General features: G+C 25.8%; 1 protein-coding gene across 2 annotated transcripts in view; it reads right to left on the bottom strand.

Annotated features, from left to right (window-relative positions):
- The window catches only part of LOC100207937 (phospholipid-transporting ATPase ID), a 70,121-nt gene that overhangs the window by 9,283 nt on the left and 36,894 nt on the right, over nucleotides 1-23,944 (bottom strand). For both annotated transcript variants that reach the window (XM_065816623.1, XM_065816624.1), the window contains 10 exons: nucleotides 22,155-22,252; nucleotides 18,123-18,159; nucleotides 17,838-17,939; nucleotides 17,629-17,668; nucleotides 16,770-16,975; nucleotides 15,738-15,800; nucleotides 11,684-11,779; nucleotides 7,862-7,949; nucleotides 7,708-7,789; nucleotides 6,530-6,671 (listed from right to left, as the gene is read on the bottom strand). In XM_065816623.1, coding sequence (XP_065672695.1) covers nucleotides 6,530-6,671; nucleotides 7,708-7,789; nucleotides 7,862-7,949; nucleotides 11,684-11,779; nucleotides 15,738-15,800; nucleotides 16,770-16,975; nucleotides 17,629-17,668; nucleotides 17,838-17,939; nucleotides 18,123-18,159; nucleotides 22,155-22,252 — 954 coding nt within the window. The remainder of the gene's footprint in view (nucleotides 1-6,529; nucleotides 6,672-7,707; nucleotides 7,790-7,861; nucleotides 7,950-11,683; nucleotides 11,780-15,737; nucleotides 15,801-16,769; nucleotides 16,976-17,628; nucleotides 17,669-17,837; nucleotides 17,940-18,122; nucleotides 18,160-22,154; nucleotides 22,253-23,944) is intronic.

Genomic DNA, 23,944 nt, shown 5'->3' with positions numbered 1-23,944 from the left:
AATATCCATCTAAAATAATTGACACTAAAATTAAATTATTTGTTGATAAAAAGTTAAACCCGTCTGTGATAAATAGTATTGATAACCATAATATAAAATATTATAAGCTTCCATTTATAGGTTTTACTCAAATTTTACTAAATCTAAAGTTAATAAAATCATTAAAAAATATTGTAAAAATGTTATAATTAATTTAATTTTCACTACCAACAAATTACAAAACAATTTATGTATAAAAGATCCACTTCCTAAGCTGCTCAAATCCAATGTTGTTTACAAATTTTCTTGTGCTGGATGTAATGCCAGTTATATTGGAGAAACCTCCAGACACACAACAACAAAGATTCATGAGCATCTTACAAGTGACAAACAATCTAATGTTTATAAGCATTTAATTTCATCTGTTAATTGTAAAAATCTAAGTAACTATAATTGTTTTAAAATTATGGATATTGCTTCTAACAAAAACATATTGAAAATTAAAGAATCACTCCATATCAAATGGTTTGTAACAATTCTTTTTGTCTGTTATTATTTCTCTGTAATGTCTTTAAATTTTGATTTTATATTAATATCCAGAGTTTTAAATTGCAATTTTATTTTTTGAAAATGTAGTATGTTAACTAGGAAACCTGTCAAGATTAAAAAATATCGTGTTTTTCTTTAAAATATGTTCATATATATATTATATATATATATATATATATATATATATATATATATATATATATATATATATATATATATATATATATATATATATATATATATATATATATATATATATATATTTCAATTGTAATTTTATCTTTTGAAAATGTAGTATGTTAACTAAGAAACATGTATATATATATTTATATATATATAATATATATATTTATACATATATATATTTATATATATATAATATATATATATATTATATATATATACAGTTATAGATAACGATTGACAGACAACTTAAAAGATTGCAAATTATATAAATCAGGAAAGCAATATGAAGGTAACGAATTCCAAAGAACTGATATTCCAGGAAAAAAACTAGACGAATAAGAGTTTTTGGAGCACTCAGGAACAGTCACAGAAAAAGAATGAGACATAATTGAATGACGAGTAACGAAAGAGTGAATTTTAGTAGATGGCACTAAAGACGCTAGCTTTTTAGAGCAGCGCTCATTATAGTATTTGTAGAAAAGAGAAAGAGAAGCAACATTACAAGAATAAGAAAATGGTTAAAATTTTGGCTGCAAGAGCAGGTCCAACTATGTTTATGATGCATTTTTGCATCTTGTCTAGAGTAGAAAGGGCATCTTTAGAAAATCCGCAAGGACAGATTTGAGATTTATATAGATAAAGAATAGAATCAAGAGTAAAAAAGTGTTGAGCACGATAAAGAAAAGCAAACTTAGCAGATGCTAATTTTGCAATGGATTTGATATATGGTTTCCAAGAAAGATCGGAAGTAAGAGTTAATCCTAGAAAATGAAGGGTCAATGACTAATCTAGTACATTACCATTCATAAATGTAGGAAGATCTAAATTATTGCAATAACGATTGGCTGAAAAAAATTGGGTTTTATCTGAATTAAAGTTCACTGGCCACTGTGAGCCCCATGATGTAACAGAGTGAGATCCTTTTCAAGCTCAAGTTCCCCCTCCAAGCAATCAGAGAGCGTTAGCTTCTAATCAAGACAAGAATAAATGATAGTAAAGGCCCGTAACAACCAGGGGGGAGGGGGCAGCAGAAGCAATTGCTCCCCAATAATTTTTCAAATAAATAGTTTTGAAGAAATTTAATAAAAAAATGACTTAAAAAAAAAAAATAAGGTTCTTAAAACTACTTCAGGATAGTACTGACCCCTCCCCCCATTATAATTTTCGTTCCTACGGACCCGATAGTATCATCAGTGAACAATGCCAGCTTAGATGTGAGAATTTCTGGGAGATTGTTAATGCAAATTAAAAAGATTATAGGGCCAAGGATTGAACCTTGAGAAACCTTTTAGGTTACAGGATATGAAGAAGAGTGTGGTCCATTGAGGACAACTTTTACACTATGATTGGAATAGAAAGATTCAATAATCTTTAAGATGTTATCAGATACAAAGCTTATGGAGAAGACCAGCATGCCACACTTTATCAAATGCTTTAGAAATATCAAAAGCGATAGCCTTAACCTTTCCACCTGTAATGCACGATAAAACCTATCGGTTATTACTGTATAGCAAATCAGCTGTAGAACGAAGATTGAAATCCATATTGATGGTCAGAAAGTAAGTTATTAGATTCAGGATGAAAAATTAAGTGTTTGTTAATAAAATTAAAAAACCTTGCTTATGATAGGAAGAAGACTAATGGGACGGTAGTTAGATGGATCAGATCACTCTCCAGAATTTTTTAAAATAGGGATGACAGATGCCGCTTTCCACCAGAATGAATAACAAGACTCTCGTAAGCACTTGTTAAATAGTTTGAGAGAAACCTTCTGCAAGACTATAACAGGTATGTTGTCCCGACCACAAGCTATAGTAGAGTCTAAGCAGGAAATCACTTTAGATACAGAAGATGGAGAGATATGAATGTCAAGCAATAGATCAACCTGTTTGACGGTTATATCAGGTAAAACGCAACTAGTAGAACCAAGAGATGATATTGATAAAAAGTTCTTAGCAACCGATTCAGCTTTATCTTTAGGTAAGGTGACTTAGTCTGAACCATACAAGAAAGGTGGAATAACGGATTTGCCCTTATTATTGATACTGTTAAAAATTCTCCAGAAGTCATGAGAGCCTAATTTTGTGATGAAATACGAAATTTCATGACCTGGGAATAGCGGGCTATAGCATTAGACAAAACCTTTTTACAATGGCTTCTAGCAGTAATTAACAGATGTCTGTTTTCTGGAGAATTGTTTTGCTGATAGATTGGAAGGAATGGTTTTGATTGGAAATTGCAGCAGCGCAATTTGAGGAAAACCATGGAGAAGAGCGAGATTTGACCTGGAATCGTCAAGAGGGAATAAAAGATTCCATGCCAGTCTGAATCCATGAAGTTAGACTAGGATTAGAAACAAGACATAACTTGATTAGAAAAAGTAAACAATCTGGGTTGTCTGGAAAGCGTATTGAAAAGTTGACTATTTGAGTTAGGGATTGAGAAAGGCAAAAGTTGTGGGCTTTAACGCCTGCAGAGTCATTAACACTAGAGCCATTCAGTGTAATATGTATTATAGTCACTAATAACAAAAATATTGGTTGATGGATGAAAAGAGAGGGCTTAGTCAATTTGATCAGAAATAACATTGAAAAGAGTACAGACTTGAGATGAAGGAGAGCAATATAGAACAAAGAGAAAGGTGATAGAGTGAAGCATTGAAAATGAAAGCACATGAAAGAATAGTCTGTGGATTCAAACCTAGTTTCCCAACAAATGGATGAATTCTTACGAATGTAATTGCCCAGGCCAAGCATGTGACTATTGGAGTCTTTATGAAATAAAGGTAGACCTTTAGTACTAAGATTATTAGATGAGATAGCTGAATTCAAATTAGTCTCACAAAGAGCAAGTAGGTCTGGTAAACTTTGCAAGCGATAAGACTCAACAGAAGAAAAGTTACTTTGAAGATCACGAATTTTAGTGAGTAATAGGTTTAGAGAACTGGGTGATGACGATGGTTTTTGTATTTTATAGTTTTTGGCACTTATTCATTTTTAAATTTGTTAAAGAAAAAAGGGTTCTCAGTACACTATCTAATAGCCCAAGCAACTGCCTCATTACTAATAATAAACCCTAAGCCATAAAAAAGGGTTCCAAATGAATGCACATCAAAATTACAAACATAATCCATGTGCAACATGGCTCTGTTAGTACTCTGTTAGATATTTTACAGCTGTTGATGGAATGAGCCCTTCTGAGAGCTACCACAGAGCTTGGGAAAACAGATTACCAGCCAGCCTTAGAACCATAAGACTAAATTTTAGAGCTGTGTGCTCAGTAGTAGATAATAGAATGAGTTGCCTAGTCATAAAAACAGAGACACAAGTAAAACCCATGCAACGAGTCAAGAAGATCCAGCATTTAATATTCTCAACTGAAAACAATTTATTAAAAATACATCTGCACCAGCCTAATAGATGAAGAAGAGATGTGAAGCTGATCAACAGATAGAATCTGTTTATTCCTTAAGTTTTTGCCTTCTACAAGACAGTAGCCGGATGCATTTAACATCTGCCCAAGATGAGTATTACTATTGAAACTCCTCTCTAGACTTTACTCAACCAAGAGCCCCAAGGCAATTGCAAAAAATGTCATAAGTGTGAAATAGGTGCAAAGCATAAAATGGCATTTGTGTAAACTGGCAAATGTACCCCTAAAATACATACATATATTGTATATATATATATATATATATATTATATATATATATATATATATATATATATATATATATATATATATATATATATATATATATATATATATATATATATATATATATATACATACATACATGTATATGTATATATATACATACATATATATGTATATATACATTAGGGTGTCCCATTATTATTAGTGTAATGCATGCTTTTATTTTATATGAATATTGGGTCTTTGTAACAGACTTGGTTACGCTTATTTAAAATATTTAAAGAGGCTCATAATAATTATTCTTAAGCTTACAAAACCGTGTGCATTCTCGAAGACCTTGTGGTCAAAAAAAAAATCATCAATACTTTTATAGAAATATTTTATATTTTATAAAAATGTTTTGCAAAGCAATAACCTCATTAAATGGTTTTCATGCATCAAATAAACATCAACGAAAATTTCAGTATTCTGCTCATAAACATTTAATTGATTTAAAGTAACACACAACAAAACGCTTATCATACGCCTAATTTTGAACATAACCTGAGCCTTATATGTTTATAAATGTATAATTCTTTTATAAAAAAAACATGTCACATGTGGAATTAAGTCATCTTTGGTCAATTAAAAAGTTTAGTTTTGTGGCTAACATTGGTAGTCCTGTCAAAATAGACGCAAATATAGAAAAAAAGAGGAAGACACTAATACCAGAAAGCTACTGTTTCCTATAAACTATTCAATCAACCAGCTGTCATGGGCAGCTGATTGATAGAATACTTTACCCAGCTTCTCAGCATTGCAAAGCCTCAGATATACAATTTTATAAACGATTTTTTAAAATTCTTTACATCACTGATTTCAACAGTGAAGTTCTTTTATGGAGTTTTTACCATCTTCACAACCTTCCCTGTTCTTATTTATCTGCAACCAACACATGTTGAAGGTACAGATTTCTCATTTTGTGGAGGATTTTATTGATGAGGTAGGGGAATTACATTTTAGATTTTTTAAAAAATATTAATAATAATTCATTCCCAAGGTGTTTGGTAAATGCTTCATACCTGCTTGCTTATAGGATGACTAAGAATGTATCCTAGGTGATGAATCAGGAAAAGCAAAAGATGATAAAAATGGCACATTTTAATTTGTCTGAGCAGTTTCATATGGGAAAACCAAAGCTACCAGTTGTTAGCAGGTCAATGGAGCTTACTAAGTGGGTTTCAATAGGTTGTCATTCATGCTTCCAATTCATGTTAAAGAGTTGAAATGACGGATAAAGCGAAACGACTTACAGACATTTTACATATTTAAAAGGTTTTTGAAACTAATTGAATGTGCCAATGGCTGCGCAGAAAAGAATATTCTATTGGCCAAGAACTTTGTTAGAGACAGCTTATTGGGTAACACCATAAAGAACCTCATACTGATCGCCAGAGAATAACTTCTTAAACTAGAAATAAATATTTTTAAGAGACTTTCATTTTTCACAAAAAAATTGGACTTTTTCTTGAAAAATTAAATTTTACAGCTATTTTACTGGAACAAAAAGTGTTTTTTTGGTAATTTTAGCACATTTGGACCTTAGAGAATGGAAAAAAATTGAGAGGTATTTTTTTTTTTTTGGGACACCCTAACATACATACATATATATGCATATATATATACATACATATACATGTATATATATGCATATATATATATATATATATATATATATATATATATATATATATATATATATATATATATATATATATATATGTATATATATATATTTACATATATATTTACATATATATATATATATATATATATATATTATATATATATATATATATATATATATATATATCTATGTATATATCTATATCTATATCTATATATATATCTATATATCTATATCTATATATATATATATATATATATATATATATATATATATATATATATATATATATATATATATATATATATATATGTATATAAATACATATATTTATAAATACAGCCCTTGGAATTAGGATAATATGCATATATAATCTATTTTGTCTTAAATATAGATAATATAAGCACTAGTTATAAAAAAATTTTGTATGCGGTAGGTTGTAAAAAAGGTTGTATAAAATAAAATAAAAAATAATTGGAAAGTAACTATTACCATTGCTGTGAACCCATTAAAAAAAGAATACCAGAATTGCACTAGCGTAAAAGCAAAATTTTTATAGAAGAAATAACCAAGGAACTTTGACATTCTCCAGTATGACCAGCGGCCATGCACCATAAGCAAACGCTCCAAAAACCTTACATTTAAAAAAATATTTGATAAATAATAATTTAAATACTTTTAAATAAGATAAATTTTCTTTTCTTTAAATATTCGATAATTAAAAATAATTAACCATATAATGAATATATATTTAATATATACTTAATAATAATTTAATATATACTTAATATTATTTTATAAAGTAACTAAAATTTAATTTAACCAAATAAGATTTTGTGTATACAAAATAAGCACAGGTGTTACTGCAATGCAATTATTTGGTAAATTTCGATAGCAATTTTTAGATAAGGATTTGCGAGCGATAAGTTGCAATTGTGCAATTTATTAAGGTAATAAAAAAGCTATTTTTTGCAATTACGATTAAACGCTAACTAATTGAAATGCAACTTCTTTTAATTTAAAAACATTACAAATCACAGCAATTATAATTTAATCGTGTTTTTATCATTATTCTCCCAATATATTAGAATTTCAGTAAAAAATTACTATTTGTTGAAAAGATTGCTATTATTATATATTTGCATATATATTAATTATTGTCATGATACAAAATGAAACTAAAACTTATCTTAATTTAAAAGTGTATTTAATATGTAAAATAATTGATACTTAATATGTGTAATATATATATATATATATATATATATATATATATATATATATATATATATATATATATATATTATATAGTATATATATAGTATATTATATATTATATATTATATAGTATATAGTATATATATATATATATATATATATATATATATATATATATATATATATATATATATATATATATATATATATATATATATATATATATATATTATATAGTATTAAGTATATATATATATATATATATATATATATATATATATATATATATATATATATTATATAGTATTATATAGTATATTATATAGTATATAGTATATATATATTTAAAAATATATCAATCATATAATAAAATATAACCAATGCATGGTTATGCAATGTGCTTATGATTTAGAACTTTATATTTGTCAAACAAAAAAATATATTTTTTATACCTAAACTGAGCAAAAGAATAGTCTGCAGCTAACACAGCTTGACGACCTTCTTTACCACTGATACCAACACCAATATGTGCAGCTAGATAAAAAAATCGAAAATTATTCAAAAAAATAAAAAATTTTAAAGTCTTTTTATTTATAAACATTTTACCTTTAATCATGCTAACATCATTTGCACCATCTCCAATAGCTAATGTTGTTGCTTTCACATTTTTTTTCACTAGTTCCACAACAAGTGCCTAAAAAACTTGCATATCTATATATTTTGATTATAAAAAGAGCCAAGCAAAGAAGGAAAATGGGATTCTTAGACTGTTAAAACTATAGATGCAAATTTTGGTAATTAATATATTTCTGTTAATTAATCCATTTCTGTTCTATTTTATATGGCTTGCCTCTTTTTAACATCAATGTATATAAATATGCAAGTTTTTATAGTATACACACACACTCTTATATTTATGTGTGTATATATATATATATATATATATATATATATATATATAAATATATATATACAAATATATATATATATATATATATATATATATATATATATATATATATATATATATATATATATCTGTGTGTGTGCGTATACTATAAAAACTTGCATATCTAAATACTTTGATTGTAAAAAGAGCCAAGTCATATAACAAAGAAAAAAAATGGGATTCTTAGACTTTTAAAATTGTAGATGCAAATTTTGGCAATATTGATTTAAGCATGAAGCAAACATAAAAAGTAGAAACAGAACTGCTATGAAATTTTGTTTCATTATTTCTGTGTGGTTTGTGGCTTAAAAATCTATGTTGAAGCAAGTGTTTACTGTTGAATACATATTGTATTTTCTAACTAGTTTTGTGCACTCCCTAACTAGTTTGGTGCACTCCTGAAGTGTCTTTCATATTATCTATATTATCTATATACAGTGTATATTACCTCTTCAAATTTTTTACACCTAATATATTTAATTTATGAGGTCAGGAGATTAATTTCAAAAAGAAAGGAATATATCTATATACAAATCTAAAACTAAGATTAGAACCTTAATCATCTCAATCTTCCAAATCAACTCTATTCCAGTAATTTTTAAAAGCAGTTTGGTATTCTGAAAGGCTCTCTAAAACTTTTCTCTAAAAGATTTGGACTGATAGCTTCTCTTCAGCTGGTTTATGATGGTGTATGATGGTGTAATTTTTTATTTAATAAACTCAAATGCAAAATAAAGTCAAAGTATTGTAATTGCGGAAATAGTAGTATTGGCAACTCACACTTAATGGCTTCTTGGTATACTGGTTTCTCTTCTGCAACTGCAAGGTTGTCTATTTCTAATGGCTTAGCTTACATATGCTACAGGATTGTAGATTAGATGTCAATTAGTACATTGATTACTTTCTATCAAACAATTCTTTTTCACATTACAGAAGTGGAAGTCTAGGAAAATAAGTCCCAGAAGGTTTCAAACAATATTTCATTATTGAACAACCTCAGTGAAACAATTTCAGTTTAAAAAAAGGGTTTCCTCATTCTACAGGGCATCAGATAGTGCAGTTTCTTTATATTTTTGTTACTCTGACTTAATGCTTCATCAAATCCAGACTTTAGATAAAAAAAACTCTTTTCACATACACATAAGAGCCAGAGAATATAATTCATCAGTCTACTAGTTATAGGATCCCGAAGACAGAGTGTGGTTTAGAATACAATGCAGAGGGTATTTAGCTGATGTTTTAGGTATAACTAAACCCTGGGAAAACATTCAGATTTTAATTTAAGTATCTTGTGAATAACTGGATATATATCGGCATTCTGAATCAGAAATACATTTTTATTTACCTGGTATTAATTGTGACTGAGGTCGAAACGCATCTTTAATGCATGAGTATATGAAGGTCTCATTAGCATAGAAGTACCAGACTTCACAATTTTCCTAATCTTTGTAGATTTCCAGATTCAAGATAAAATTTTAAATCAGGATTGAACGTTACACTTTCTATAGTTGTAAAAATAAATACTTCATGTGCATGCTATAAGAAACTATTTTTGATCTTTCCCTGATTTCTCCTTTGAGCACTTCTCAGGTCTCTAAGTACCTGACTGCATCTGCTATAGCAATATCTCCACTTTAATCTCCTCATCAAGCTATTTCATTTCATTTTCTAGAAATCAAAGGTCTGAGACCTCTTTAACTTAAATTTAAAAAATTTTGAAAATCTTCTTAGATTTTCCTATAGATTTACATAGGATCTGCTTAAGCTCTTAAGTCAGATATCCTAAATTTTCACTTGCTTTTATTTTTCTTTAATAAATTCCTTTTTGTTTTTTAATAAATGGAATCAGATAATCTTCACCTCACTTGATACCAAACTTGTATAACAAATTGAATTTTGGTATTGGAACGTAAACATGGAATGTTATTTTCAGGTATTCACCATGCTTTTTGAATTTATAATCTTTTAAATACATAATCTCATAAGTTACTAATAATCATTAATAATATTGTTTTAATTGTCTTCAAGAGTTTTGCCAAAAGTTATTTGAAACCTAAATTAAACGTGGAATTTTATTACACCTCAGAACAATTCAGCATTATTGTAAAAAAAGCCTAGAACTGTTTCAGGAAAATTGTCAACCACAGGTTTTAGGCAACCACAAAGCTAGCAACTACTGGGTGAGTTGTAATACATTGAATAAGTTATTAAAGACACCAATTTGCGAGTCATGTAGCGGCTTATCTAGTAATTCTTTCAATAGTATAAGTGATTAATAGTCTTGTAAATCCATAGTATATATATATATATATATATATATATATATATATATATATATACATATATATATATATATATATATATATATATATATATATATATATATATATATATATATATATATATATATATCAGGCCTTGTTACAAGATTTCGCTGCGTAAGGAAAACGCGGAATGCATTTCTCAGTAACTCAACTCAGCAAATATATTTTGTATTGTTAGTTATATTATTTATTACTTTTCAAGTAACCCGTTGTAATTTTATTAAAGTTATTTTATTAACGTTGTATTTTATTAAAGTTATTTTATTAACGCGCTAAAAATCATTCAGTTTTTTTTTCTCACTATAACAAAAGTTATAAATAAAATCTAAGTACCTATTTGAAAAATCATTTTTATTATTTTTTTCAAATATGAACTAAATTTTATTTTGAAAAAAATATTTTTTTCATAAAATGTAAAATAATATTTGTTTATTTTCTTAAAAGGAATTTATATATTTAATTCCTTAAGATAAAACTTAAAACACTTTATTTTCTTTAACTAATTTTTAACAACAACAACAAAATTATTAAACAAACTGTTTCTTTAACAAAAAATCTATTAGTTAACAATTGCGGCTAAATGCTTTTACTTATTTACTTATTTTTAATTATTCTAAAAGATAAAATCGCTTTTTCAAAGGCAAAATGCGAGCTGCGTAATGCTTCAAGGCCTGATATATATATATATATATATATATATATATATATATATATATATATATATATATATATATATAAAATGTTAAAGAATTGTTCATGCTGTATAAATCAAAACAAATTAAAAACTAAAAAAAAAATAATATCAATAATATAATAAAATTAAACTTAAATAAATAAAATTAATAAACTTAAATAAAATTAAATATTTCTAACATATATTCTATATTGTGATGTATAATTGAATTATTTTGTAGTTTTTTGTAAAGTAAACTTAAATAATCTTTCACTTTTAATTAATTCTACTTAAATTCTACTGCTAATAGATTAAGACCTGCATATATTTTTTGCTTATTATTTGTTTATTATCTGCATATGATCTGCAGACTTAATATTTGAAATGAGTATCTAAAGCTTGTTTCAGAAATAGTCAAATTGTCTTATCAAAAATTAAAACAAAAGTTGTATCAAAAAATGTTAAATAAAAAAGCTACTTACTTTTTGAAGAGGTGTCACTCGACAACATATAACAGCTTTACATAACTTTGCAAGCTCCAAAAAAGTCATTTCATGTTTTGGCAAAAGTGCATAAGCCTAATGATTTAATTATCATTTTTTTAAAATTGAATCATAATCATACTAAATTTAACTATAATAAAATTTATACAATAAAAATAAATTTATACAATAAATATAAATTCTACAATAAAAATAAAAATATAGTAATAATAAATAAGTTTACAGAACTAGATCAGGTGACAAACAGCTACAAACTAATGAAAAGAGAGTCAAAATCAAACAAAAACAAATAAAAACAGCAGTAATAGTCTTGCAAAGTAGATAGCAAGATAGCAAAGTAGATAGCAAGACAGCAAAGTAGATAGCAAGATAGCAAAGTAGATAGCAAGATAGCAAAGTAGATAGCAAGATAGCAAAGTAGATAGCAAAAAATAAGTAAAACAAAAAGTCAAAATAAATTGAAAATAACAATCCTGAATGTAAATAACAATCAAAAATCCTCAACCCATCAAAAAAAAAATAAGAAGAGAATAATGAATAAATAAAATTATATTTAGAAGAAATAAAGGAAGAAAAAGAGTTTGAAAATAAACTAAATTGAAAGTTAGAAAAAAAGAAAAAAAATTTACAAATTACAGATGATTTAAAAGCCTTAAATAACATTTATATTTTTTTTTACTTTTTGATTAAAAAACCAAAAATGAAAACTAAATAATAAAAACAAAATTATAACATTTGTTTTTCAAGATAGCCTTCAATTATAAAAATAAATAAATACTATTATAGTATATATATAGTAAAAAAAACTAAATAATTATAACACTCGATTTATTTAAAACATTATTCAGAGTTTCACGCAAATAGCAATAATCAGATGTTACAAATCTCAAAAAAAACAAAGACAAAAAAATATATATATTAAAAATACAGTGGAGTGTCTTCTTTGATGACATTAAAGTTATTCATCATATACTTGTTTTTATGGCGACACTTAGACGCAAGTTCGTTTTCCTTATGTAGTAAAGGCAATGGGGATGAAATTATATGATATTTTTCCATCAAGCATAAATTACATGACTTACCACCAGGTTCAAATGGGCAATTTGGCAAGAAAAAGGCAATAAAAAAAGCAAAAAAGTTATGAAAACACATACTAAACTCCAAACTCTTTTTTTTAACTATTTAAAAATACTTTTAAGCAAAAAAGTTATAAAAAAAAATCATTTTATCATACCATAGCACAGTGCTAAAGTTGTAAGGGTTGTATAAACCTGTTTTAACTCATATTTATAGTCCTCATGAAAAAAAAAACAAACATTAAAATGCTTGTAAAACTTAAAGTAAAAATTTATAAAACTCAGCATATAATAACTTCAATATGTGCACACACCAAATTTTTAAAAAAAAGCTCAAGACTTTAATGCTTTAACTTTTACATACTAAATTATATGATAGTGTTTCACATTTCTGGAAAGTTTCAAGTCATTTCTATTTTCGGTTCATTTTTTATAGTTTAAAGAGTGTCAAGTGTTACAAAGCCACCCTCGGGGAATCACCCATATATATATATATATATATATATATATATATATATATATATATATATATATATATATATATATATATATATATATATATATATGTATATATGTATATATGTATATATATATATATATATACATATATACATATATATATATATATATATATATATATATATATATATATATATATATATATATATATATATATATATAATATATATATATATATATATATATATATATATATATATATATATACACACACATATATTTACATATATACACACATATATATACAGGCCTTGTGATGAAGTGGGAGCGATCGCTCTGCACAAGTAAAACACGCCCATAAACAACTTTCCAGGCTTGACAAAGAGCGCTTGCTTGTTTCGCTACAAGAGTAAAAAATCGTGCTTTTCTGAAGAACTTGCAAGGGAGAAAATTATGAGTTGATTTTATAGAAAATATTCTTAATAAATTTTTTTTGCTGAAGTCAAAATATGTTTAAACAGTAGAGTTTGCTTATTGTTAAATAAAGAAGTTATATTTGTAATAAAGTATGTCATGCATAATTTATGCATTACATACTTTAAATTTAATTTATGCAATATAAGTTCAAATTAAAAATGATTCATTACTTTTATTTAAAAGCGTGTTTTTTTAAAAAAATTCCAGTTTATCATATTATCCGCTTAATCAAACCCCGGTTAAGTTGAACTATTTGCTAACTCGTGGAGTTTTTTAGGATTCATTTGACAAAAAACTTTGCTTAACTAAAACTTTTACTTTGAATTGCATAAAAGTCCATGTAATAAAATATCAAAACTTGCAACACTTAAATAAAAATTCCAAACTTAAATGTTAAAAAATTAAATATCTCGTTTAATATTTATAAATATCTAGCTTATTATTTATAAATATCTTATAAATAAATATCTAGCATAAAAAGTTTATCAAAACTAGTTTAACTAAAACTTCACCCAATTAGTTTAACTAAAACTTCACCTAAAGCTTCGATTTCGTACAGGTTTGATCACATTCTATTAATTAATGACTGTTATATTTAAAATTCAAAAACATCAAAATGTTGGAATATCAAATATTTTTTGTCAAATATAAGCTTATAAACTGAATACTTTCAAATCTTGATATATTTATTTAATAATATTGCACTGTTAACTTAATTAAGAAAAGGTTAACAGTTTTCATATTTCTTGGTATTGTTTTAATTTTTTATTGTTAAAAAATTAAGAGATTATTATAACAAGAAATTTTATTTAAATTAAAAAAGTCTTTTTCAAAACTATTTATTATAAGTTTAGTAAAAGATTTTAATAAAAGATTTTTTTTTTCAAAAGTATCTTCGAACCAGTATTATATTAAAGTCTATTTATTAAAAAAGTTAAAGCTAAATGCAACTTAAAATTAAAAAAAAAAGTTTCAATAAACAATACACTTAGAAAATATATTTGTTTTATATTTTGAATCAAAACTTTTGGAAGCGTGCTCACAAATAACAGACAAATAAATGTTACATCACTAGTTTCACAAAGCATTTCTCAAAATATACGTCCATATATAAGTTATTTATATATTATATTTGTATAAGTATATATATACTTACACTAATATATGTTATATTAGTATAAATCTATTATATGTTTATTAAGTATATAATAAAGTATATAAAATATTATTCACTTGATAATAATTAAATAGCGCATTCAGTTTAAATTAGAAAGCATAGAATGAATGTTTACTATTTTCAAAACATTTGGTCCCAATGAGAATAGAAAATTTATATTAAAAAATTAAAACTTGATTGAATTTTGAAAAACCAAAAATTTTTATCAACAAAAACTTTAAGTTCTTTTGCTTTATTGTTTTTAATTTTTCACACATCTTTTGTAAATAAAAAAGATATTTATAATCTTTTTTTTTTTTTTAAACTAATATTTATCTTTAAATTAAATTAAAAACGTTTCCGTTGTTTAGAATGTTCGCAATTAAACATGTTAATTCAACTCCAAAAAGGAAACTTGTTGGATGGATGGAGGGATATAAGGATTTGTATAGGGAGAGTGACCTCCTCCCCATACTTGCGTACATAATTTACAGATGGCCCCATGGCAACCAATTTCCAACTCTGGATATTGCTCTCGAAGACTTAATGCAGAGCGCGCATAATCGCACTTGTTGATAAAGTATTTCAGTATTACAAGCGCAAAACATTGTGCTGGGCGATTTTATTCATCACATCACATGCACTGGATATATATATCATATATGTGATGAATATATATCACTGGATATATATTCATCACATCACATGCACTGGATATATATATATATAAACATATATATATTTAAATATATATATATATATATATTTATATTATATAAAACTATTTAAGTTAATGCATATACTTTACATTTTATAAATATACTTTTATATGCACCATACTCTAAATAAATACTTTATAATGTACCAAATATTTTCCTGAAATCACAAGTCCAAAACCTTCTTTCTCACAATTTTCTTCAGTCATTTCCTTTGAAACAAATAAAAAAAGAGCAAAAAATATAAAATATAATATACCATTATTTTATAAAACTATAAACTAGCATAAACATAAAAGTTAACTTAATATTAGTTATTTCATTATTTTGAATTAATAAAAGGTGTGTTCCTTTATTCTTCTTCTTTTTACACAAATAGAAATAAGAATGTTTTTAAAATATATTTTTTTTAATTAGAATTTTTTTAGTAAACAAATTTCATTTTCAACAATTATACTAAAAAAAATAAAAAATACTTTCTATTATAAATTTTAAATTTTTTATACATTTCGAATCAACATATATTCTAAAGATTATATATGCTCTGCATATTATTTTTGCTAATAGGCAGGAAATACTATGAAGAACTGTTGAGTGTTCTCAAATGGTTCTTAAACTGAGCTAAAATGTGAAGTGTTATATGAAAAGATTTAGGGGTGGTACACTGATAGAGGTGTGTGCACTGGTAGAGTGCTCACTAAAGAAAAAAATGATTGCAACAAAATAATTAGTTGCTGTCAAATAATTGGTCACATAAAACAGTTATTAAAATTCTATTTTTTAATTTAAAAAAAAAATTAATATCATTTTTATTAATTCTAAAATTGGTAAAGTGGTCACTTCACTAGCAAAAGGTACAGAGTTTAAACACAACCACATCTTTAGAATTACAGTACCTAACTAGTTTCTGCTAAAAATGGTCTTGTTTGTCAAGATTTGTATTTCATTGGATTAAGTGAGAGCAAAAAGTAAAGCCTCCTCAACTGTTGTTACCAACTAGACCTAGGGGAAACCAAGGTTGAATGAGCCACTCAATCTTAACTTTCATCATTTCATTTATAAACTACTAGTTTTAAATCTGGTAAATATGTTCTTGTATTATGTGTGCATTAACTACTTACAAACTATATAAAAATAAAAACTTATAAAAACTACACAAAAAAAATTAATAAAAAACAAACTTGCACATAGTGATCATCATGATCAGCAATAATTCCAACTTTAGGTGATTTAATATCGTTATGATTTAAAGTCGAAAATTCATTGATTTTTTCAAGAAAACCCTTCATCTGTTTGTCAATTTCATTTTCTTCAGTGTTAATAATGAAAACATCGATTAGATTGTCAGTAAGAAGCATGCTTGAGTAGCCAATATTAATAGCAGTTTCTGTTTTTTGTAAAAATATTTTTTAATATTTTTTTTATTGTAATTTCTTTATTTAAAAAAAACTAAACTTAATATAAATAGTAAAAATAAATAAGTATAATTAATATAAACAAATATAATATCTAAATATAAATCTATATCAATGATACAAAGTGGTGAATAGATACAAATGTTTTCTTTATACCCAGCTAAACATCCAAATATACTTTATAGACGGGTGTATCAGATGAGTGTCATAATATTTATTTACAGATAAAAATATAAAATTTTTTGACCTTTTTTATAAAATTCGTAAACTTATTTTATCCGCTGTTTTTTTATTGTAAAAAGTGACATAATAAAAAGTTATTATTTAAAAGAAAAGTGACCTGGTATTTTCGTATGGAGAAGAATCAGTAAAAGTATTATTTATAATCAATAGTATTTTATATTAAATATCGAGTTTGCATTAAAGTTAATCAAATATTTTGTTTTGCATCACTGGGGAAATCATCACAGCATATTTTATTATAAAGTATAAAAAAATTTGTTTTACAGTTTTAACATCTTGTTTAACATTACGAACAAAAATGATTAAAATACAAAAAAATTTAAAATTTTAGAAATAGTAAAATATCTCCTTTTATAGTGGAAATAATCAATTCAATATTTACCTTGTTTATCACCAGTAAGTACCCAAATCTTGATGTTTGCCTAAAAATATTTACATTAGAAAGAATAAATAAAAAAAATTTAAAAAAGGAACAACTAAAAAATAAAATAAAAACTTGTCACATTAACTTTAAATCACAAATATTTCAAACTATCCATTGATGAAAAGAAAAATACTTGATATTTATTAAATGATGAAACAAATTAAGACCTCTGCAAGATTAGCTATTGTTTCTGGTACGTGGTCTTGTAGTTTGTCTTCAATAGCTGTAGCTCCAATTAAAGTTAAATTTTTCTCAATCATTTCAAAAGCCTTGAATAAATTTTTAATAGTATACATTATAAAAATAACATTATGCAAGGAACATAAATGAAGTAATAATGTATAAACATTAGTTTAGATAAACACAATTTACATAAATTATTATTAGAAAAAATGAAATAATTTGTCCTGTTTTATATATAATAAAACTTTTGCATTGATTTATGATCATACCTGCATTAATTTTTCCTCCCTAGCTTCCATTGCTGTGCTAAAACATAAGAGATCATTTTAAACATGCATATATATATATATATATATATATATATATATATATATATATATATATACATATATATATATATATATATATATATATATATATATATATATATATATATATATATATATATATATATATACATATATATATATATATATACATATATATATATATATATATATATATATATATATGTATATATATATATATATGTATATATATATATGTATATATATATATATGTATATATATGTATATATATATATATGCATATATATATATAAATGTATATATATATATGTATATATATACAGTATTGGCCATTAATAACATTCCATCATGTTATTGTAGTATGGATATAAGTTTGAAATTAAATATTTTAAAAATTAAAAGAGATTTTTTTTTCAATTTTTTTTATTCAAATAAATCAAATAATTACTATATAAATTTATAAAGTAATAATAAATTAAAAAAATTAAAAACTGAAATATTGAAATGAAAACAAGTGTTCATATGTATCAAAAAAAAAAAAAAAATGCGGCCAAAATAAACAAACCACATCAACAAAATTAACTGACTATAAGAACAAAAAAAAATTATAATACACAAAAAATGAAAAAAAAAAAAAAAATATTTTGTTGACAATCCTTTAGCTTTTAAGCATTCATTGATCCGTTTCGGCATGGAATTCACTAAATTCTTAATAATATCTTTTGGAACATTATTTAGTAATTTTGTTACTTCTTCTTTCACCTGGTCCAGATCTTTTATTTCAATTTTACCAAGATTGTGGTCTAACCAACACCTCAAATTCTCTATGCAATTGAGATCTGGACTATTGGCAGGCCAAGACATGACTTTAATGTTGTTTTCTTCAAACCATTGCTTGCAAATCTTAGCAGTATGACATGGAGCGTTATCTTGTGGGAAGATAATATCCGTGTCTTTTCGGAAAATAGAAGGCATCAAATAATTATCCAATATGTCTAAATATCTTTGAGAATCAAGCCTGCCATCAAATAGTTTGAAGCAACTGACACCTTCATAGTTCATGCAGGCCCAGATGCCTATACTGCCACTACCTTGTTTTTTTCTATACATAGAACAATCTGGGCGCATTCTTTCATGTGGCATTCTTCTCAGCATTACTCAGTTTTTTCTTGAATCAACCTCAATGTTCATTTCATCGCTAAAAAGAACGTTGTGCCACATGCTCTTAGACCAAATTTTATGAGCTAAGCACCAGTTTTTCCTTGCTTTCTGATGTTTTTTTGATAGACGAGGTTTTTTGCTAGCAGTTCGCCACATGTAATTATGTTTTTGTAGTACTCTTCTAATTGTTTGAGCACTAGCAACAACACCAGAAGCTTCCTGTCATTTTTGACTGAGATCAGTAGATGATAACTTTCTATTTTTTTTCACTATGCGAATAAGCGAACGTTTATTTCTTTCATTTGAAATGCTGGGTCTTCCAGGACGCGGAATATTTTCAATTGTATTGTATTCATGATATCGGTTGATTATTCTGCTAACAGTTGGATGTGTTGTGTTTAAATGTATCGCAATTTTTCTCATTGAGATGTTTTGTTTATTCATAGCTATGATTTTACATTTTGTCATATTATCAATAGTTTTTCCAGTCACTTTGATTTTTTTATTGCTGAAATGTTGTAGTTGCTAACTAGATGCTAAATTTTATCTCATTTACACAAACTTTTTAAATATTTGTAACAATTCAAAAAAAAAGCTCTCTAACAATAATTATTAATTTGCAAATAACTTCAAAGTTTTACTCAAAGACAAACGCAATGTTGAAGGAATTTTGAAATAATAGAGTGGATAGTTAATTTTGGCCATTATAATTATTTTAGAATATGAAGTAAGTGTTAAAAAAACCCAGATGATTAGCGCATCGATTGATACTTTTATGAATATCTATATTTATTTAAAAGATACTATGATACTCATCAATTTACACTTTTTATATTTGAAATGAGTCAAACAATCATTGATTTATTATCAATCAAAGTCGAATAATATCAAAAAAATCATGGTGGATTGTTATTATTGGCCAATACTGTATATATATATAAATACATGTATATATATATGTATATATATATATATATATATATATATATATATATATATATATATATATATATATATATATATATATATATATATATATATATATATGTATATATATATATAAATATTTATAAAGTTTAAAGAGCATGTAAAAGAACAGTTCATTTAAACATTGAAAAATGGAGCAAAGATCCTGTTATTACAGGGAATACAGAGGTCACTCACAGTATCACAAAGAATAATAGTAGTTGTGGTGGTATTTAGAGCAAATGGGAAATTATCTGGGTTTTTATTTTAGTTTGCTATTGGTGGGAGCTAATTTAGAGGTTATCAGATGGTATGCGTCATAAATTTATTTTTCTAGTTTACGAATACAGATCCTGTCTAATAGTTCTTCAACCTCAAAGCAAATATTGAAGTGACTTGAATTGGTTGCATCAATTCTGATATATAAGATATTTTTATTCAAATATTGAATGTTTTTCACTGCACTGAACTAAGAAGTGGATCACTATTAAGGCTGTACTCACTAATTGGTGTGTATCTACCCATTGTGTAAACACAAACTAAGAGGTGGATTCTGCAATTTTGCAGTCATGAGAAAGTTCCAAACAGCACATTAAAAAAAATTTATTTGCAGAATTCTTCTGAGACCTGAATGATTCCTGTTTTTAGAAAATCGCTGCAACTGTCCATAATAACAACTCAAATATAAATCTAGCAATGGACTTTCTTGATGAATAAACGGAGCAGCGCTGTTTTAAAGAAGGTGTTTAATGAATTGGCATTGCTGAAGGATTTGAACATGTGGATAAACTTGCATCTTACCTTTTGGAATTGCCATTGACTGTCTATGGAAACATCTTTGATATTTGGCAAGATAACACCAAATGTTACCCAAAGCTTGCTATTTTATTGCACAAGTGTGCATACCAGCAACTTCAGTGCCATCAAAATGCGCTTTCTCGATTAGTGGGGATGTGGTAAATTGACAGCATGCATTTTTAGCACCCAAAACAGTGGACATTGTTTTTAAATGTGTTTTTAAACCATAATTGAGATTTGTGTAACCTGAAAACTTAACGAAAAACAAAATTTAGATATAAAAAAGATATGAAAAAGAATAACTATTATAAAAAATTTATTTTCTAACGATTTTTTTGACGGGTACCGAGTGGTCAGGCATTTTCACTATATATCATGTGGCTAATAGCATAAGACTTGTAAACTTGTAAAAATTTAGGCTGTATCCAATATGCTTAAAATGCTTGATTAAAAATGAAACTGATTTTATATAGTGTTGTGCACTTTTGTTCATTGCAATCAAGATTCTTACTGTTCATCTAAATCAAAGTTCTTATTGTTCATCCGAATCAAGGTTCTTATTGTTCATTCGAATCAAAGTTCTTATTGAGCTCAGAACTATTGAGAATATTTGATTAATGCTTTGACACATTTATAACTAGTAGTGTAATCACTTGTTTTTAATCTTTGGCAATGATTAGAAAAAGAAGCTGCAAGGACGTGAACCTAGGACGTGAATCTAGGACGTGAACAAGCTAGGAAGAATATTCATTAACTTGCCATGATCAACAAGATCAAATATTTTTGCAAAATCAAAGAATATTTTGAAAATCAATTTATTACTATCTTTAACATGACTTCATTTTCTATAACTTGAATAACAGCATCCATAGTACTATGGCCTGGGAGGAAATTGAACTGTTTATTGAAGAATTTAAATTACACTATTATTATTTATTTTTAATTACAGCTACTGCTTATTTCTAACCAATATCAGAGAATTATTACTTATTACTATGTTTACTATGCTATTATATGATTTGTTCCCATTACATAACTTACTATCTTAACACTATACAAAAACATACCTTGCTTTCTTGTATAATGCTTGCCATTCTGTTAGCTCTTCTTCTGTGAGAATTCTAAAGGCTAGCACTAATGTGCGCAATCCTTCAGAAGCAAAAACCTTGCAGTAGTAACAAAAAATATTTTAAAACAAAATAAATCAAAATAAACGAAAACTTTTTTTTATTGAAATCAAATTAAAAAACAAGAACAAAATAACAACAAAGTTGAAAATAAAATAAAGACAAGAATAATTAAAAAAAAAAAATCTAAATATAATCCTAAATTAAACTTTTATTTCATTTCTTCCAGTATTTCTAAAAAAGTATTTTATTAAAAAACATTTCCATTAAGAACCTTATAATTATTTATTCCTTAATATCTTAATTATCAATACTAACTTAATTAATAATACTTTTAAACTTTATAGTTTGTTGCTTTTCACAAAACTAAAAATGGGAACCTAACAAGATTTCCAAGTTATGAATAAAAACAAAACTACTTCTGAAATTTTTTAGACTTTCATGAGACCTAATAAAGTCTAAGAATAAGGTATTAAAAAAAATTCATATTATTTATCATCTAACAAATAAATTTTTTTTTCAACATCTTTACTTTCTACAAGGCTGCAAGGAATCACTATTAGAGTTTGAAGTTACTGGAAGAGAAAAGATGAAGTTTATAGGGAAAGATAATGATTGACAGACGACTCAAAATATTGCAACTATATGAACCAGGAAAACAAGATGAAGGAAGCAAACTCCAAAGATACCACAAGGATTTTATATCGCCCAAAACACCCAGTTAGAAATTTAAAAGTTATAATTGATTTTTTCACAAAAAATTAATGTTTAAAAGCACGCTTATCTTGTTTTCTGTTTCCATTATAATAAACCTGTATGATTGTTATAGCAGCATATCATAACCTAATGAAAATATATTTATGTAAATTGTAGAACTTTGAGATGCCACAAAAAAATAAGAACAACAATTACTTTAAACAAAATAAAGTAAATCTGGTTCAAGTTTGTTTAATGTCAGTAAATCGTTTCAAAATGTCATTTTATAACAGGCTGAAATTAGATTTTGAGTTAAAGACTTTCATACCTGATTGCGACATTGCATGAACAAAATCATCAGGATGAAGTTAGCAACCAGCCCTACTGGCATCAGTAACAAGCTTCACACCTCTTTCTACGGACTGAGAGTGGCATGGAAAGCTTTTAAATTGCAGCAGTTCTGAAGTCAGAATGCTATTTTTAAGTGATTCAATTGAAAATTCAATCTAATCTAACATTTCGTATAGAACTTTGTAACATTTTAAATATAAAACTTCATAGGTTTAAAAAAAAAATTACTATTTTATTTTTTAGATAAATGCCCAGCTAACATTGTTTTCGTAGATTTGCAGTAGACCCTTTATAGGCGTTTCTTAATAATTCATTGGAGTTTTGCTCATCTGTTACTTAGTGGACCTATAGTCAACAACTTTCCATCATGTTAATGGTGGCTAATCATCGGCTAGCCACTTTTGGCAGCTGCCACCAATTGTCCATTAAGTAACTGATGAGCAAAACTACAGTGGTCCGCTCAAAATGCCTATATAGGTCCACTGAAGTTCCGCTATAAAACATTTGCTGGGTAGATATTTAAGTATAATACAACTTTTTACATTTTGTTTAAATACAAACATTTTTTTAAATATTTAAGTGTAAATATGCTTTTATAATTTATAAATTGAGAATATTATTTAAATTTAATTATATTTATTATTATGCGGTAGTGGTGTAGTGGGAGAGCGCTTGCTTCATAA

Source organism: Hydra vulgaris, chromosome 13, assembly GCF_038396675.1.
Source record: "Hydra vulgaris chromosome 13, alternate assembly HydraT2T_AEP".
NCBI lineage: Eukaryota > Metazoa > Cnidaria > Hydrozoa > Anthoathecata > Hydridae > Hydra > Hydra vulgaris.
The sequence above is the reverse complement of the archived record's forward strand: the minus strand, read 5'-3'. Positions and strand labels throughout refer to the sequence as shown.